We start from the raw sequence: 18,813 nt of genomic DNA on the forward strand, positions 1-18,813 counted from the left end.
CAAACTCTTCAGGCAGGAACTGTCTCATACTACATAGCTGTGCAGCTCCCAGCAGTCAGGGGTCCTGATCTCAGCTGAGGTGTCTAGATATAACAGTAATAAAAATAAACACCAGTGTAATCAATAGCACCCACAGGTGAACCTCTAAATATTCCTAAACCTCGGTGAGCAAAGCGCTGAGGTCAATGATAAAACACGTCAAATACAATCATAATTTGCACTAGGCGGTAATAATGCCCAGTGCTTATCAGCTGCGGATCTCAAAATGCCTCTTCTTGATTATCTCTACTTAATAAGTGAGGCACAGGGAGGGAAGTCCTGTCTCAAGGTTAGCCAGTAGTTTGGAGGCAGAGTTGGAGCCTAGACCTGAGTCTCCCATGTTTAGTCCAGTGCCCTGTCCTGTGGCTTCCTGCTACTCTCTCTGCTCCACGGTGACTTCAGTATACCAATGATACACAGAATTACAGATTACGGTTACTTTTTCAGGCTACAGCAACAAAGCTGCTAACAATGGAGATGCTCTGAAGAATTTTTCATGAGGCAGCAGGCATCCTGCCCCCAGTCAAACAAGACCTTGGGAAGAAATATCCAACAGCTTCTTGACAATGGGAGGAAGTAGAAATTAAAGAGAAAACCTCTTCCCCATCTCTTTTTGTCTGTGTGTTAACTGACAAGGCACAGAACAGAGCCTGAAAACCTCGCTGTACTTCCAGTACCAGCCCTCTGCTCACAGGGGTTAGAACAGCGAGGGAGAGGAACAGGCTGCCTAGGGGAGCTGCGGACTCTCCATCATTGGAGGTGTTCAAAAAGATGTTGGACGGCACTGGTCGGGCATGATCTAGGCCAGCATTTCTCAAAACATGGGTCACGACCCAAAAGCAGGTCGCAAGAATATATGAAAGGGTCACGAGCAAACTTTAAAAATGGGTTCTCCTTTAGAGGAGAAAAACATAAACTGCGACTTTTCTCTTGTGGGCTGGCAGAGTCCCAGCCTGCAAGGGGATACTTGGGCCCCCCATGCCCCACACGCTAGGGCACTGGGCCTGGAGGTAGGAGCAGTGAGGGACACTGGGTTGGGACTGACCATCTATGTTTACAAATGGGTCCTGGTACAAGAAAGTTTGAGAACCACTGATCTAGACTGGGGTGGGCAATTATTTGAAGCGGAGCAGAGCAACACAGGGCAAAACCCTTGCTCCTCAGGCTCCTGGTGGTGAGCCAGATAGGATCAGTTGGTGGGCTGGATACAGCTCATGGGCCGTATTTTGCTTACCCCTGATCTAGGCATAGCTATCCCTGTGTGCTACTATGGGTACTTCTGCTTCTGGGCTTTGTTGGTTGCCTCCACCACCACCCTTCCCCTTTCTGCTATATGTGCCGGTGTGTTTTTAAGTCTTCGTCAGAGGTACTGGGTGTTGGCTGAGGGTAGGGACTTTAACTGGGGCGTGCCAATGCTCCTTCTGGGACCAAATCCAGACGTTTTTGGCTAGAGGGTTATGTTCAGAAGTAGGCAACCTCTTCCATGGGTGCCAGAGCATAGCACACAAAGGCATTTTGCTTGGCACGCGTGCCTCGGGGCAGACTTCAGGGGAAGGGCCAGGGCTGTGCTGCCACAACAAGGAGAGAGCTCCTCGTGACTCCCCCGCTGTCTGCCACTGGCACGCCAACATTTTATAAGTCAAGGCTGTGGGTGTTTTTGGCACTGTTCAAAAAACGCTGCCAAGCCCTGGTCTTGCCCCTCTGCTCGGGGTCCCACTGATCGCCAGATTTGGGGTCAGGAAGGAATTTTACCCCATGGTCAGATTGGGGCCGACTGTGGAGGTATTTGCCTTCCTCCGTAATGGGGGCACAGCCCTCTCCCGGGATCTCTCATGCACTTATTGACGCCATCTCACAGAAATGGGATGCTGGCCGCTGCAGTTCCCCTGCTTTACCTGTGGCAGATGAGGGCGTTAGGTCTATGTTGTGGCAGGGTTGAGGGCAGTCTTACGGAGAGTTTAGATCATGGTCGTATGGGATGGTTTGGACAGGGACGATCCTGCCTCAGGCAGCGGGGATGGACCAGAGGACCTCTGGAGGTCGACTTCCCTACGACTCTGTGGGGTCGGTAACACTGTGGCGCCCTTCTCTAGGGCCAGGGGATGCCAGTCACTACCCACAGCAGCTCCTGTGGCGCCGGTACCAGCCGCAGCCCAGACTGCTCCAGCGCCCGGCTTGTGGGCACGGCCGGCTCCCAGGAGGGAAGACCAGGCTTTAAGGTTAAAGCCTGGGCCCCGGGAGATGGGGTCAGAGCTGAGCCCCCGCCCCCACCTCTCACAGGTGCCGGGAGCCCAGTCACCGGCCCGGCCCCGGGGGAAGCGCCGCCTTCCCGCCCCGGCCCCGGCCCCGACCCCGACCCCGGCCCGGCCCGGCCCTACCTGCGGCGCCCCGGCCGGGCAGGAGGCTGCAGAGCCAGACGACGAGGGCGAGCCCGGCCGCCGCGCCGCCTCCGCGGCTCCGCATCGCCGCGCCGGGCTGGAGGGGGCCGGGGCCGGGGCCGGGGCGGCGGCACCTCGGGGCGCAGCGCGCGCAGGCTCCGCCCGAGCCCGGGGCCGCCCCGCGCGGCGCGGCCAATGCCGACAGCCCGGCGGGAGGAGGCACCTGCCTCCGCCTCCGCCGAGTCCTGCTCCGCCGGCAGCGCGGCTCCAGGGCCGCTTTTGACGCGGTCCGCTACACTTCTGTCGCTTGCACGAGCTGAGCAATCCGGCCCTGCGCCCCGCCTCTTAGTAAAGCCTCGAGTTGCTTTTTACCTGGAGAAAAATGGATGTCGTGTTATAGGAGGCGATGGGCCGCACCACATCCTAGATCTGCCCAGGCTATGGGGTGAGGACTCCTGCTCCATCTCTGCCCTGCCCCTGCGCCCCTCGGGGGCACAACTGCACTCGCTGCCCTTGCTGTTACCACTGCTCTTGGGGCCCGATTCCACAGAGCCCGTTGCTATCTCTGCAGCACCTGGCTTCCCACTGCTTCAGGCGCTGTATACACAGCCCAAACCCTGGGCCCTGCCCACAAGTGCCTACAGGGTCCTAGGATCCTGGCCCAGCAGCCAGGTGTGCTCTAGAGATCCTTCTGGTGGGATCTTCCTTACTTAAAAGTCTGAACCCTTGGTCAGCAGTCACCAGCACAGCTCTATGTCAGCCATGTCCCACAGGGATGCCCAAAGGGGCGTCCCTGTGAGACACGGGCGTGCAGGGTGGGATTGGGGTTGGTGTAAATTGCAATGCAGGACAGCTTGCATAACAGCACTCCCCCAGGGCCTGCTCCTGCATTGCCTAGAAGCAGGTATTGCCCTAGACTGCACATGCAGTGCAGTGCTCACTGGCATCAGCAGGAACCTTGAGCCCAGACCCTGGCCAGGATACTGTCCCAAAGCCCTGAGTCAATAGTCTTGCCCCTTTGCCAAGCTGCGGCAGATCTGGGACTCTGCAATGGGCCAGCTTCCAACTGCACGTAGAAATTGCTGGCACAGTCTAGGCACTTCCAGTATAATTTACAAAGCATACCCAAGGCTCCACACCCTACTTACTGTCCAGGGAGGTGGGCAAAACTGCACACGGGCAACCCCCCTAGCACAGAGCCCAAGCCCAGCCTGATTGCCAAGGTGTCCCCTGGTGTTCATCCTACATGTCAGCCCATGTTCACTGTACACCTGTCCCACCTGATCCCTGTTCCTGCGCCTGAGAAACCCCATGACTGCATTCGTCCCCATGCTACACGCAGGTCAGGCCATGGGCCTGAGGGCTGAAGCTCCCTTTGAGCAGCACAAGTCTGACCAGGCTTGGTGTCCTATGGAAACAGCTCTCCATTAAGTCCCTTGCATAAAAAAGGAGGACTTAACCCATACAAGCCCTGTCTTGGCTGGCAGTGTGGTCTCCATATCTGGCCCTAAAGTGGGCTTCTCTATGCAGTCACACACAAGTGTGAAGCATCTCCTACTGAGCATTCACATCAGGCTCTCCTACCTTGCCTTCCGTGCATATCTTTGCCATGACTGTACTGTGCCCCACCCTCCCTGCTGACCAGGGATTGAGAGCTCTGCTCTACTTCTCTGTCAGTTAATGCTGCTCTGTTGATCTGGTTTGTTTTTCTCTCCCTGAGTTCTACTTTCAAAGGTTTCATAGCAACAGCCTCCTCTCGACTTTAGCCCAGGGGTTAGGCTCCCCAGAGAATGGGGTAGGAGAAGGGAGGAACAAACAGAAACAATAAATAGGAGCCCTGAGGGCACTTCAAGGGACTGGTCAGGCATGAACTACAGCACATAGACCCAACAGAGGATGCCCTCGTTGGTAGCAGGACTCAGCAGCAGAGATGGGGAGTACCGGAGACAAAAGGAACAGGATTGTCAGTAAATCAGGAGGTGCAAGAGACAATAACTACCTGCAACAAGAGGGGAGAGGCTGAGAAGGTGAAGTGAATGGAGATTAAAGAGGGTTTGGGTCTGATTTTCAGAAGGGCTAAGCACCTACCACTTTCACTGATGTCAAATGAAATTCAACACTTCTTACCATTAAGCTCATAAGGTGAAATTCTGGCCCCATTCAAGTCCATACAAGTTTTGCTGCTGAGGTCAAAGGAATCAGAATTTCACTTATGGTGTCTAAATCTTGGATACCTACATGCTTCATAATGGAAGAACAAACTACAATACTTCCTAAATTAAATAGCCAGAAATACTGCTTGAAAGAAGAACAGAGATGGGGAAGAATGAAGATAATAATCAACAAGCTAACTGTTAAAGCTCTGGAGGCTGGAAAGACAAGGAAAGCTGGTAACCAGAATGAAGTGAAGACATAAAAGAGAATAGAAAAGCAATGGGGGAAAAGACAGACAGCAGCATGGAAGGCAGAAAAGGAAAAGAGATTAAAATAGGAGTGGGAGAAGGATCCAATGGAGACTGCAAGCATATACCAGATGACTGAGAAAGGTACAAAGATTTTCTCTGTAGTTGACATTTCTTTTATACCTGCTCTTCAGGTGTCATTCAATGTCTACAACAAAGCAAAGCTAGCTTGTTAAAAGTCAAGAGTAGAAACTGTAAGGGCAATGCAAATGTTCCCAGTAAAGAAGTGCTTCAATCCTAGCCAACCCTGAGTGGACTTACCACCCTTCCACTGCTGGACAGAAGGCAGAATAGGTTTGCACTTTATAGAGTAAATCAGAGGTCCATGGCATAAGCTTTTGTAAGCAGCAAGCTTATGTCATCAGATGCTGTCATTGCTAGCCATCAAGATCAGACCCCACAGGATGCAATTTACAGGGCTGTGGGCTATATGTGAGCATTGCTGCATGTGTCCTCGGTTAGGATTATGGAATTTGTCCCCAGGATGAAGCATGTTTTAGGACAGGTTGTCCTGGGTGTAATCACACTCCTGGGACAACTCCAGAGATTGCTCACATGGAAGAGCAGTATTACCAAAGGGCTTCTGTAGTCTTAACCTCTTTTAGCCCAGGTTGCCAAAGGAAGTTAGCACCGTGTGACACATCCACTCTGCAAGAACCACTGGAGCAGTCTGGGGAGGCCTGCTAGTGCTGAATCAACAAGTCTGAGCCACGAGGTGGCACTCGCCTTCCAGGCAGCTATGTTCAGTTGCCCAAACACCTTGATACAGGCTGCAACAGTAGTTACCAAGCTGTCTTTTGTACCAGACCTCTGATCAAAATGCAAATGGCCTGGGGCCTGTACAGGTCCTGTGCAGCACTTTGCTTTTGGTATGAGTTTGATTTGGTATTTTAGTTGGTTCGAGTTTGATTTGGTATTGGAACTAGATCTCTGTACAGGTAATCTTGCCTTTACCACTGTTTCTGTAGCATCTTATACTACTAGAAGGATTTGAGCAAAGATTAAAACATGGGTTCCCCGGTTCCCACCTCCATGCTTAAAGCTGTACCCCTCCTTTAACAGCTCAAAAGAGCCAGGGAGTAAACCAAACCTGAGGCCTCAGTCCTGTCCTCTGTTGCCCTGGTGTGGAAAAGGAAAAGAGGATGCAGGGAGCATCCTGGATCCTTTCCTCATTTACCTCCCCGCACTTCACCACAACATGGAAAACCCCATCCTTAGGGCTTGGTGCACTTTCCAGTGATTTCAGGGCATGCCTGATCAGGCCTTTAGTGCACAGGAGTGCATTAGGTGGTGAAACCCAGATGTTGTGGGAGCTGCCAGCCAATGCATCCCCAGGGGCATGTGCAGGGGTAAGGAAGTGTTATGTTGTTGCCAGCCTTGGCCATTTTTAAAGAGCCTAGGCTAAGCTGCAGAAGTGCTGATAAGAAGAAGGCCCAAAGCCTGTCCCTGAGTAATTGTGGTATGAATGTTTGCAGATGTGACAACTAACTTGGTTGGCAAGTAAAGGAGATCATTAAATACAATTAAACAATTCACAAAGCCTAAAAGGACATAAGGGAAGAACTTAAATAATCCATCTACACTATTATCATAGCTTTATCTTAAAGTAGTAATAACAGTATAGTAGTAGTGACTGATGTAACCAAGACTGCTTACAGATGTTAAAAAAACAACTGGAGGCAGCAGTGCATTATTTCAACCTGGCTCTGCAGCATTTGTAAAGATCAGGCACTTCAGCGGGGCTTTTTGGCACTTTTAGCTAAAGCTGATTCAATCAACTATTAAATAAAAGCGCCAAAAAAGCCTCACTAAAGCGCCAATCTTTATAAATGTCAGGTGAGCCAGGCTGAAGTAACACGCTGCCTCTTCTGGGCGTGTGGGACTTGGCATGGGAACATGCTGAGTTTAAAGTAAAGAACCAGTTTGGTTTTGTTTTTTTATGTCTGCAAGCAGCCTGTATGTATTAATGTTATTTTGCTATATTAGATATATTTTTGTTAAAATGCTTAGATAGTTTGTAAAAACAAAAACAGCCCATCAGAGAAGACCATAAAGTAAGGTAAAGAAGAAACAGAAGCAGCATTCCACAGTGGGGAGGGAAAGGAGATAATAAACCCTCCCTCTTACCCAAAGATATACATCCCAACTAACTGACAACTTCCAAGTCCACAAGAGATCTGTGAAACAAAAACATTTAAATAAAGTCAATCAGAGGTCATGTATTAAAATACTAAAACCAGCCATCTTGGGCATAGGCTGGAGGGAAATTTGGAGAACTCAGCAAATTCAAGAAGACCTGCTGCCAATCTGCGTGCCACCTCTCAAGTCACCCCAGCCAGTATAGGTGAGAATCTAGGTTGTGTTGTTGTGGGTAGCTGGATAGACTTTGGGATAAATGCTTGTTTTCATGTTAACATGCAAGCAGGCAAAAGGTAGGGCTGTAGACCTGTTTCTGCCTCTCTTATCAGTAGGTTACCCACACAGTTACCTGCAATCTAAGTAACAATGTACTAGTCAGCTGGGGCATGAATATTCCAGGGTACAGCATGGAGAGTCCCACCAGGGGCATTTTGGGAGCTAAGAACATGCAAGGATATTTCTCCTAACTTGTTGAGTAGGCAGAGGCTAAAGCTCTGATGCAGAGTCTGAGGGCTTGCAGACAAAACACAATGACAGACATCCAAAGTAGTCCATCTCACAGCAGAAGGATGAGCCTATTAAAGTCCTTGGTCATTGCAACCCCTGCCCTTGGGTCTCTAGCTCACTCCACACAGCCAGGAAGTGGAAGGAGCCATCTGGTAACTGCTAACCCTCTGGCACACTACTCCCTGACAACAGGGCCAGAAATCTGGGGCACTCTCAGAAAGTCCATAACAATCCCATCAGCTTCTCCGTACCTGTCCCTGAAATGCAGACCTGCATCTTGCTCCTAACACAGGGACATGGGAATTCTTACTAGGTCACTCTATTAGCACGGCACATTAGGTAAGACCTTGACTCACTAAATCAAAGACTGCTTTCAGTTACATCTGCTAGGCCAGGCTCAGGGATGAGATGCAAGGTCAGGCAAGAAATCTCTGCACTATCTACACCCACTTGTCAATGCTCAAGTGAACATGAGGGAGTCCAGGCTGGTAAAACGTAATGCCAAGAAGCTAGAAGCAGATATCAGCTAAGATGAGGGATGACCCAAGCAATAAATGATCTTATACCTCCTTGCAGCTGTTCCATTTGAGGCATACCTCTTCTCTCTTCTGACCCCTCTCCTCTGCAACGCTTTACACTTTAGTTGGACCTAGTTTGCCATATATTACTACTCCTCTCACCCCACAGCTGTAGGCCCCAGGAATTTTAGCTGCCTTGGCTTCCCTCAGGAGCATCTGGAAACCTGGAACTTGAACACCAGAGACTTGTGTTGCCAAGGCTAACCAGGCTGGGAGCATCACAGCTCCTCGAAGGAAGTCAGCCTCTGAGGGCATGAACTGGGCACTGGCTGTGGGCACAATGGCAGGAATCTACCCCCAAAGAGAGGGAAGAGAATTCACTGATGTATTAGTGCAAAGGGGCTCCACAGTCCTAGCAAGCAACTGTGTACAGGAAAGCTTACAAGAGGAGATGCTTCAGGGCAGGCCAGGGTCAGGCTGGGAGAGGAAGGAGGAACTAACTGGTGGTGTTACGTTTGCACTCCTGTTGCAGCAGCCCAAGAAAGCAACTGTACGAACTATTTCCCTGGATCCCTGTATTGGACCTAGGACAAATCTGAACCAGTCTCCTAGCCAATGAGCTTGTTGTAACCAACTGTTGTCTACACGTTACAGCTCAACATTAACACACAGGTAGAGCTGTGCACTGACTGCGGTGCTTGGTGGGGGGTCACGCCTGTGATCTTGAACACCACACACAGACTCTGACCACCTGCCTTATTTCATACAGTCACCAAGCACTCATAGCACAGTACAGAGCGCAGCCACTTTGAGGCCTGTCTGGATTTGTACCAGCTACTTTAACAACAACAGATCCGATTGTGAGCTATCCTGCACCTCACAGAATGGGCTCTGGACCATCTCACCCTTTATCTTTACTCTGTTAATTTCCCTTTAACAAATGATGCTCTCAGTCAAGTGCTTGTCATACTGGCTGTGAGGAAGCAATTCATCTGAGATATATATCTCCAGCTCTTATCTGTTTCAAAATAACCTCCTCTGCTGCAGGGTCTCTTTCCTTTTGCACTGTTCCGTTTCCTGAAATATTTACCTAAATTTGTCATGCACAAAAAACCCCCAAAAGAAAGTCTTATCTTTCTGCCAGGAAGAGGAAAGACATGACTCTGACCCCACAAAGACTTACTCATGCAATTAGCCTGGCCTCAGTGAATGCAATAGTAAGTAAATGGTAAAGCAGAATGAACCATTCCTTTGCCGGACCCTCCAGGGCCAGATGATCTCTCAGAACCATCTAGCTCAGGGGTAGGGAACCCCCAGCATGGGTACCAGACTGTGGCACTCAAAGTCTTTTGCTTGGCACGCACACCTCTGGGTGGATGGTCAGATTGGTATGAACTATGGGGGTTCTTGCCTTCCTCTGTAGCAGGACCTCTTGAGCATATATTGACAAGGCTTTATGGAAGCAAAACATTGGCTGTTGTGGTTCCCCTGCTTTACCTGTGGCGGGTGAGGGTGTTAGGTCTATGTTGTGGCAGGGTTGAGGGCAGTCTTATGTAGAGTTTAGATTATGGTTGTATAGGATGGTTTGGATAGGGATGAACTGGCCTCAGGCAGGGGGTTGGACTAGATGACCTCTGGAGGTCCCTTCCAGCCCTCCTCTGTGACTCTAAGGCAACTCTGTTCTACAGAGTCCTGCCAGTACCAGCGGAGACAAAGGATAAACTCAGCTGTGATGGAGTAGCGGGTGCTCTTGGCATCAAGACCGACCAAGGTATCCCAGGAAGTGGGCTTCCAGGAATTCCAGGGAGAAAAAGTCCTTCAAAGACCCTAAGATTTCTGTGCTCAATGGAGCAGAGGGAGTGAAAGGTAAACCGAGTGGGGCCAGTCCACCAGACCCTCCTGTTGGTTTCACTGGTGGGAACATGGTCATCTCAGGTTTTCTTGGAGATCTTGGGACTCCAGAAATCCCAGGTCATCAAGGATATGAAGGCACTGGTAGCTTGCTGGGACTTCCTCGTGCTACAAGTGTTAAGACTCCCGTACCAACCTCCTTACAGCAGTAGCTGTCACCTGGAGGACCTGGAAGACCTGGTTGGCCAGCTAAAGCTACTGGGCTTCTGTGGGAGCCCTTCAGCCCAGGTCTATCAAGGCCCCCTCACAGACCTAGAAGGCCTGGTTCACCTTGTATCCCCTCTGACCTATAGAACCAGATGACGCCCATTGACAGTTTTACAGGCTGTCCCTCCAGCATTGCTTCTGGTAGCTGTCCAGGATGTGACAGCCCATGCAATCCTAGAGATCCTGGAAGACCTGGAAAACCATTAGGCCCCAGAGTGCCTGATAAGTGATAATCCAATCATTACCTTGTCTGGGACTCCTGATTCACAGCCCACCCCCCCGCACACCTAAAGGGTGAATTCAGCAGGTCCTTAGCTAATAATTCTCTTAACTTCTAAGAGATCCTTCCTCTGAGAATCACAGGACATTTTGGGTCTAAGTTTTATAGTGATCCATAACAAATAGGAATGATTATCCTCTTCTTACTGATAAAGTGAGGCACATACAGATAGAAAAACTGAGGCACATGTTAGGGTCCCCTAGTTGAGGCAGGGGCAGCTGTGCAAAGAACCCCAATGTCCTTACTCCCTGCCTCACACCTATATTGTGTGACTAACAATACACAGCCCTTATTATAACCTGGAAACACAGACTTATCACCTAACAGTTGCAAACAGACAGGTAGGGGGGCTGGGGGTCACAGCCACCCTGCCCTTCCCATGTTGCTGAGAGTAAAAGGACCCTGGCTAGGTGGGGGAGAACTGTGCAGGGAAGGGGACCCAGCAAAGAAAAGGACAAGTGCCCTAACATACCATTTTGTGATCTGGCTGTAGGAGTAGATTTCCTCCCAAACAACAGGGCTTGATAGTGATACTTACTGCAGGGGTGTCAAGTGAACAGTGTTCAGGGCAGTTTCACAAAAGGCTCAAAAGCCGCAAGCCAGCCCCAACGCTATTACTGACCTGTGGTTTTTCTCTCAGTGCCATGGGCAGGTGGGGGGTCATGCAGGTCACTCAGTGAGGAAATGCTTTACCTCAGGCAGCCTCTGGCACCTGCAGACTCGTCACAGCTGCAGCTGGATCCTCGTGTCCTGGGGCACACAGCGCTTATGGGGCCTGTGGAGAGCCTCACTTCAACAGCACAGCCTGGCGCCTTCCCCATCTGGTCAGTTTTGAGTACTTTAGGCAACAGGCTCACAGGTGTCAGACCTCACCCCAGGGCGCAGATGGGGTCCAATGGCAGTAACTTCTTGTGACAGTCCTCCCACGGGGTCACTGCTGGCACAAGAACTTATTTTGAAAACAAAAGGCTCATTGTTTTTGTGGTGGCAAAGAAAAGCTTCAAAGGGCTTGCCTTCTCCTAGACTGGTGGAAATATCAGGCCTATCTGATGTACATTGGCTGGAGTCATGGGATGATCCCCAAAAGAAACTACTAGCCCCTCCTGTTATTAGACAGGGCTATTAAATGTGCACCAACAGCTTTCTTGGGACAACTGAAGAACAAGGACAGGAGCGAGGGTCTGAGGTTAGTAACAAGTGCTCCACGGGGGGGCACGGAGCAGAGCCAGCACCGACCGGCCGTGAATGAGCCCAAGGAGCTGCCCACCAAAACTGCCCTGAGACATGATGGATGAGGGACAAGATGGCCCCAGAGTCACTGGGGGTCCTCCTGGCTAGGGCCTCCTTCCTGGTCAGAGCCAGCCAGCTCAGCTCGGGCCGGGGGGAGGTGTGTTCAAGCCAGGAAGTAACAGAGATGGCCTGGCTGCTCACCACAGCCTGGGGAGAGTGCACCTCGGGTCTCCTAGACCATCCTGCCACCGCAAGCCCGATCTGCTGCTCTGCTTTCTGCCCCCTTCCCCATCTGCCGCTGTGCCCGACCCACCAGGCTGCCTGCTCCCTGGGCCACGCCTGCCGCCCCCCGGGCACCCCTGCCTGGGGCAGAGCCTGTCTCGGAGCTGTCCCAGGGGAAGGCGGGGGGCGGGTCACCCAGCCCGGAGGAAGCTGCACCACACGCTGGATCGCCCCCAAAGCTGCGCGGGGCAGGGGTCTCCCGGGCGAACCCGGGCCCCCTCAGGCCTGATTTGTTTGCTACCAGGCCAGGATCGCGGCTCAAGGGTAGGGAGGGGGGAGGGGAGAACCTCAACCCGGCCCACCCCAGCTGCAGCCAAACCTAGCTGCCAAGCCCCGCCCCCAGCTCCCGCCTGGTCCAATGGGCGCCGCACCGGCGCGGCCGGGGATTGCAGGGCGTCGCTGTCACTCCGCCGCCGCGGGGTCTCGCGGGCGCGCCGCCGCCGTAGCAGTCGCGCGTTGGGGCTGGGGCCGGGACGATGCCGCTGGAGCTGGCGCAGTGGGGCGGGCCGCTGAGCCTGGGCGAGGTGGAGCAGCAGCCGGCGCAGCCCCTGCGGGTCAAGTACGGCTCCGTGGAGATCGACGAGCTGGGCAAGGTGCTCACGCCCACGCAGGTGCGTGCAGCGCGGCCTCGGCCCCCGGCCCCGGCCCGATTATGGGCCCGAGCGCGCGGAAGGGGGGGCGGGTCTCACGGGCCGGGCCGGGTTCCCCTCCCCGCAGGTGCAGAGCCGCCCGACCAGCATCGAGTGGGACGGCTGCGACCCGCAGAAGCTGTACACGCTGGTGCTGACCGACCCCGACGCGCCCAGCAGGAAGGACCCGAAGTTCAGGTACCTGTTTGGCGGGGGGGGGGCGCGGCCTGGTTGTTACTCAGCCATTATGGACCTGCCGTGCCGCGTCGTGTGGCAGAAAAGAGGCCTAAAAAAGCCCTGCAACTTGGCATGAGTTCTGCAGTGAGATGAGAGCCTGGAACAGATGCCAGGGCTTTGGCACTGGTGAAGGGCTGCCCTCCGTGAGCCCCGTGCACGCCCAGGCCGTGGCAACGAGGGTTACTCGCAGCGAAGAACTGCGCTACCCCCTCGTGCTTTGCCCAAACTCGTTGTGCTTGTGTGAAATTACCCCTGCTTAATTATTTCCAAGGGCAAATTTGTCATGACTGGCTCAGGACCAAGAGTGAGCGGGGGGAGGAATTTAGTTCTGGCACCAGCTTTGTGCATGTCTGGCCCTGGAAAGTGCATCCATCAGGAGAGGCAGTAGCTTCTAACTTGTGTCTGATCTGCTTGTTAGGGAATGGCATCACTTCCTCGTGATCAACATGAAAGGAAATGACATCAAAAGTGGGCAAATTCTGTCTGACTACGTTGGCTCTGGACCTCCCAAAGGAACAGGTCAGTAACTGGTGACCCTCTTTTTCGGTTCAAGGTCCTGCACAGGCTAACGCAGAACTCGGTACTGCGGTGAGCAGTGCAGTGCTCTCATTTGATTAACAAATCTGCAGCTCATGCAGTGAGTGAGTTGCTCCTAGCACTGAAAAAAGTGCTGTAGGCAGCTTTTAAGAAAAAAGAAACCAGTTTGTTCAGAAGTGATGCTGGAAACATGTCCCATGTAATATTTTACAGGGAGGCAGAAGACCACTGCTATTGACACAGTAACATGTACAGCAGGGCCCAGCACTTCCAATGTTCCTTTAGCATGTCGCCATTCTCTGGGCACGCTGATTGCTTGCATTAGCGCATGGAGGGAACTTTATCATTGAGTACAAATCTGGGTGGTTCTAAGGTGAAGGGGTTGGTTTAAACCCCAAACCCTGAAAATTAGTCAGAGCTGGGCTACCTCGCTCTCCACTTGTGCTGAATTAAAACTGCTTTCCTCCAAGGAGACTATTAGAAGGGCTCAGCACCTGGGAGGCAGTACCTGCTGCTGGAGACTGTTCTCCAGAGTGAACATAGACTAAGTCTGTCTGGCAGTCAAAGGCCTCTTGAGTCATTTAGAACAGGTGTTTAAGTGCTCCATTACATATGGAAAATACTGGCAAGGGAGGCATGTTCGGAGAATGCCAACACTGACCCTCAGACTGTAAAACCAGAAGATCAGTGTTGGCCACTTGCCGTCTTGCCCCTTCTCAACCCTGCAAGCACAGAATCTCGGCAACAAGAACCCTTTCAGATCATTAGCGGGAGCTGTATGCACACCCAGCAGATCCTTAAAGGAATGGTTGTTGACCTGGGGGTATGTGTACCCCTAGGGGTACTTAAAAGGGTTGTAGGGGGTACGTAGGACCCTGCGTGTGTGCATGTGCAGGTGCAGTGCTGCACACCGGCAGTCAGGAGCACAGCCTGGTCATGTAGAGAGCAGCCAGGTCTGGCAGGTAAATTAATTGTGGGGGGAGGGAGTGGAGCAGGGACATGGCGGGGGGGTGCCCCAAGATCTGCAGATAGGGTGAGATGGGCCAGGCTGGGGCAGGCCTCTTCCCGGTGGGGGCTGGGCCAGGCTCTGCTTGGGGTGGATAGCAGCAGTGCTGGGAGTGAGGTTGGGGGGGCTATGGCAAACTGGAGTAGCTGTAGGCCCCCCCACACATACATCCCCCCCAGCTGCACTCCTATAGGCACCTGTGGTGAGGGAGGGAGTGGGGCTGGGGCTGAGGTGGGCACTGCCCAGCTGGAACAAAGTGCAGGACAGCCATGAGCGGCTTGTCTAGGGGCAGCTCCTGCTGCTGCATGTACCCTGGGAGGGAATGTGGGGGGGTGCCCCCTGATCTGTGTGCAGAGCATGGCATGCTGGGGCTAGGGCAGAGCTGGGCTGTTCCCAGCAGGGGTCTTGGGCCAGGCTGTGCTGGGAGCAGGGGTCTGGGGGCTACAGTGAATCTTAGGGTGGCTGCAGCCGTACTCATTCCCCCCCCCCCCCCCCCCCGTACCCCCCTGCCAGGAACAACCCAGTGCAGACCCGAGGGCACGTGCTGCCCACGTCCCCAGAAGGGGTACACACTGAAAATCCCTGCTTTAAAGTAAATATACCACACTTGACATCATTCCCTGACCCTCACCCCTGTGCCCTTTGATAGGAATTGTATTGTTGCTGAGCAGTTAGTTGTAGCTTTAAGTCACTATTGTATTGGAGTGTGCCAGATGGATCTGGAAAAACTGAATATTGCCTTGTGGCTAACGCACTGCTTTTTCTATTGAGACTCCCTTGAAATGGACTGAGTAGCTCTTAAGACCCTCACCTCCTTAATAATAATCTTTCCTTCAAATAGTTCTTCCCAGTGGCCTTGAATTAGTTCTTGCTACATAAATGTTAAAAGTATGACATCCAGACCATGGAACTGAAAACAATTCCCTCCTATACTATGGTTTCTACCCTGTCCTATGGCCTTCCTTGCACAGCAACAAAACTGACAAATGAAAGTTACCTTTTAGCGAAAACTTCATTGTGCTGGGGAGAAGCTTATACAATTGCATAGTACAATACTTCCTTAACTTGGAAACAAATAAGTACCTTGTGTTAACCAGAAGCATCTTCCTTTCTTACCCAATCTGCAGGTCTTCACCGGTACGTGTGGCTGGTTTATGAGCAGACGCAGCAGCTGAGCTGCAATGAGCCCATCCTCTCTAACCGATGTGGTGACCATCGTGGAAAATTCAAAGTAGCTTCATTTCGCAACAAGTATAAGCTGGGAGCTCCAGTGGCAGGCACATGCTACCAGGCAGAATGGGATGACTACGTGCCCAAGCTGTATGAGCAACTGTCTGGGAAATAGAGGCAGTGGCTTCCCCTGCCCCCCCTCGGTACCCCTCCTTCCCAAACTTTATCCCTAGAATAGGTGTCTAGAGGGATGTACTGTCCCTTTAGGGAGACAAGTTTTGCCCACAAAGTCTCAGTAGCTTAGTGTTTAATTAGAGTAACTTCTTCCACCTGTCCCAGCTGCTCTTGTGAGACCTGCTTTGCTTTCTTTCCTTGCTCTACACAGAGTGGAATCAGAGCCTTGTAACATCTGTATCCCCTCCCCCTCTGCCCTGCATGAACTCAGGCACCTAAATGCCTTTTAAAGAGCTGGGCCCAAATCCCACAGATTGCTGTCGTGTTACATGTCTTTTTAGCTCTCTAAAACCTGGACCTTATTGGCTTGCAGCAAGGGATCCCTATTCAGACTGATTTAAAAAGGTAAAGGAGAAATTCTATACCCTGTGTGGATATACTTTTGTTCACTGTTGCCCAAGGGTGCTAGTACACCAACACAAATTGGCTAAGTGAAAAGTTTAGAACTGCTGATGCCTTGTGAAAGTCTATAGCTCAGAAGCCCAGTGAGAAGGAAACTGGCATTTCTTACCCCTTGACAAAAATAATCTGAGATTTTTTGGTAAGAGCTCATCTGAACTTGCATCCTACTACATTCATGATCCAATACCTAATTTCATAAGCTGATATTTGATTTGGCAAATAGCAGAAAAACAAAAACTCAATCTCTTTCTGTGTCAACATGCTACCTACAATACCAGGAGAAAGTGATGTTTAGTTGCTAGCAAAAATTTCTGCATTAACCTGTTGACAGTGAAAGAGCAATGACTTTAGTAAAGTTGGTATAATTGGGCTTGATCTTTTAAGAAGGTTGTTCCTGTGTTTCATAAGCAGTATTAATTTGGCCCTATTATCTGGTTTGATCTCCCTGCACTGAGCACAAGGAGGGAACAAAACTAATACTGGAAGGTTTCTTTAAACTTGACTGTTCCTGTTGCTGGCCTTTCTGAGGGGTTACAAAACTCTACTTTTGTTCTGTATAAGTTGTATTGTGACACAATGTTAATTTTGTTGCTTTTTGCTTAGAGTTCAATTAAAAAGAACTTGGTTAAAGATGCCTAGGCTTTTATTCCTTCTTTACTGAAGTGTCTCTAAACTGCCATTGCTGTCAAATTGCCTTCTGACTTGATTAGCTTCTTTCAACTCTTTGGTCCAAGGGTACAAAGGCTTCTAGTCAGCACAGAGAGTAGGGTGTGCTTCTACACCATTACCCTGTTCTGGTCTAAGCATGACCTCTGGGCTCTTGTGAGTCAGGAGTATCAATTCTTGAAACTGGTTTGATATGTGGAAGAACAGATGATGCGTGTGAAACCAGGGTTGGTCAACTAGTAGCCAGCAGGCCACATGCAGCCTCTCAGGGGTTAAAGTGCACACTCCTGCTTTTGTTCCTCGCTTTGCTCTCTCATTGCTGGCAGAGTCCTTTTCCCTCCTGTAGCTTCCTCTGGTTCACTGTGCTCTTGGGGGCAGGGTTAAGGGAGACTTGGGGACTCTATATGACATCTGCACTGGTACAGTGGAGGAGTCCCTCCTGGGCAGGGAGGCAGGGGTAAGGGTGCATTACATCTGTGTGTGCAGGGGACCTGTATAGTGTGCAGTTGAGAAGTCTGTGAAGTTAGAGACCCTTGCATTAAGCTGAGAGTAGGCCTAGCATGTGCTCAGTGGTCATATCCTCTGAAGTATTCCCTCCCAAAACTAGCTGTCCCTTACATGACAGCCACACAAGTGCTCTGCTAGATGGAAATAGCTGCACAAAGGGTAGTGGAAACAGGCTTCAGAAACTTTAGGAAACTGATCTAACATTATGCCTACCCCTGCCTTGTGAGCTGCTGGCAGGGTCTCTGCTGGAGCAGCGAACAAAAAACCCCAGTAGGTTGTCAGTTAAATTTCCTGCTGTCTGGACTTATTTGATCCAGGAGTGACAGTCATGCCTATGTTGGTGGCACAAGCCAGAATGCATGCTACATGCAAACGACCTGGAAGTCTTGCTCAAAACAGTTTTGCCTTTGAAGAACAGAATGCAAGTTGAATGGAGGAAGGTGTGCAGCTGGAGAGCGGTGTATATATAACATTCAGAGTCCAAGTAGTTAGACTAATAGCACATGTCCTCACAAAGTCTGCTTGCAGAGGGTAAGATGTGAACAGAGCAGTGATTCATATAGCACAGCTGCACCGTGCTCTCTAGAAAACACTTCAATCTTCCAGCTGTCCTAAAGCCACTCTCTCTCAGGGTTAGGGCAAGTGACTTGCTTGCTGTCTCAAATAACATTTAGGGGTCAGACTCTAATTAGTGTTACACCTAAAGACAGTACAGTCTTAATCTATTTTGAGGAAACAGCTCAGTTTTCTGCAGCCCACAGGATGGCTTTAGAACAATCTCCACAGTTGCCATAGCAGAAATGGACCAAGATCTAGCTCCTTCCCCAAGTATTGGAAAGAGGGACTGCTTTTCCTGGAGCACTCCCAGGGGTGTCACTGTCACTCCTGCCTGTCACCCCTGCCTGGGAACACTGACTGACAGGGTGCATGTGCGCCCCCTACTCACCACCACTGTTTGAATCCATGATGTAACTTACTTGACTAAACATCTCCCATATACCCTTTCCTTCTATTTAATTGGTAATCCACCAAAATGTGCTTCACATGTGGTGCTATAAAAGCCATGAGCAGTGTCAACATGCAGAAACATGTGAATGTTTAGTGTAATAATTAACTGTAGACTAGAAACAAGATGTTACTCCAGCCTCTGCAGACCAACTGCAATCTTTGCCAACCTGCAAATAAAAAACCAAAATGTTTCACAACGAAATGCATGCAGCTAAGACTAATATGCTTACAACTGGCTGATGAATGTCTGGATGGGCTTAGTGGGCCAAATCCCTTGGTTAAGCTTAGTTAGTAAGGTTATTTTTTCTCCTTGAAACATCCTGAAAATAGAGCTACCTTTTACATCCATTGGTAGAGATGGCAAATCTTATAGAAGGGAAATGTATTTCCATTGATAGTAACTGTGTATACATATGCCACAATCACCATCAGCTGCAATAATAAAGCATTTCCTTTTTAGTCAG

The 18,813-nt window shown here is 50.8% G+C and overlaps 2 protein-coding genes across 3 annotated transcripts in view; one reads left to right on the plus strand and one right to left on the minus strand.

Moving 5' to 3' along the window:
• VSIG10 (V-set and immunoglobulin domain containing 10) overlaps window positions 1–12,242 on the minus strand; it is a 30,460-nt gene extending 18,218 nt beyond the window's left edge. The window contains exons 1-2 of one of the 2 annotated variants that reach the window (XM_090062352.1): window positions 11,135–12,242; window positions 2,418–2,789 (exon numbers count right to left, since the gene is read on the minus strand). In XM_090062352.1, the coding sequence (XP_089918478.1) occupies window positions 2,418–2,502 (85 nt within the window). In that variant the 5' untranslated portion in view covers window positions 2,503–2,789; window positions 11,135–12,242. The remainder of the gene's footprint in view (window positions 1–2,417; window positions 2,790–11,134) is intronic. The other variant, XM_090062353.1, reaches the window with a different exon arrangement.
• Window positions 12,243–12,369: 127 nt separating this feature from the next.
• On the plus strand, window positions 12,370–16,802 carry PEBP1 (phosphatidylethanolamine binding protein 1). Its single transcript, XM_090062357.1, has 4 exons — window positions 12,370–12,564; window positions 12,671–12,780; window positions 13,238–13,338; window positions 15,490–16,802. The coding sequence occupies exons 1-4, from the start codon at window positions 12,430–12,432 to the stop codon at window positions 15,705–15,707; spliced, it is 564 nt and encodes a 187-aa protein (XP_089918483.1). The 5' UTR covers window positions 12,370–12,429; the 3' UTR covers window positions 15,708–16,802.
• Window positions 16,803–18,813: the final 2,011 nt, after the last annotated feature.

Source organism: Crocodylus siamensis, chromosome 9 (assembly GCF_052110815.1).
Source record: "Crocodylus siamensis isolate JL-2025a chromosome 9, ASM5211081v1, whole genome shotgun sequence".
NCBI classification, from domain to species: domain Eukaryota; kingdom Metazoa; phylum Chordata; order Crocodylia; family Crocodylidae; genus Crocodylus; species Crocodylus siamensis.

Excerpts from the sequence above, each read along its gene's own strand:
- PEBP1 (XM_090062357.1), top strand. The coding sequence starts at position 12,430 with ATGCCGCTGGAGCTGGCGCAGTGGGGCGGGCCGCTGAGCCTGGGCGAG. Across the intron at positions 12,565-12,670 it reads AGGTGCTCACGCCCACGCAG|GTGCAGAGCCGCCCGACCAG; the intron begins GTGCGTGCAGCG and ends CCCTCCCCGCAG. Across the intron at positions 12,781-13,237 it reads AGGAAGGACCCGAAGTTCAG|GGAATGGCATCACTTCCTCG; the intron begins GTACCTGTTTGG and ends TCTGCTTGTTAG.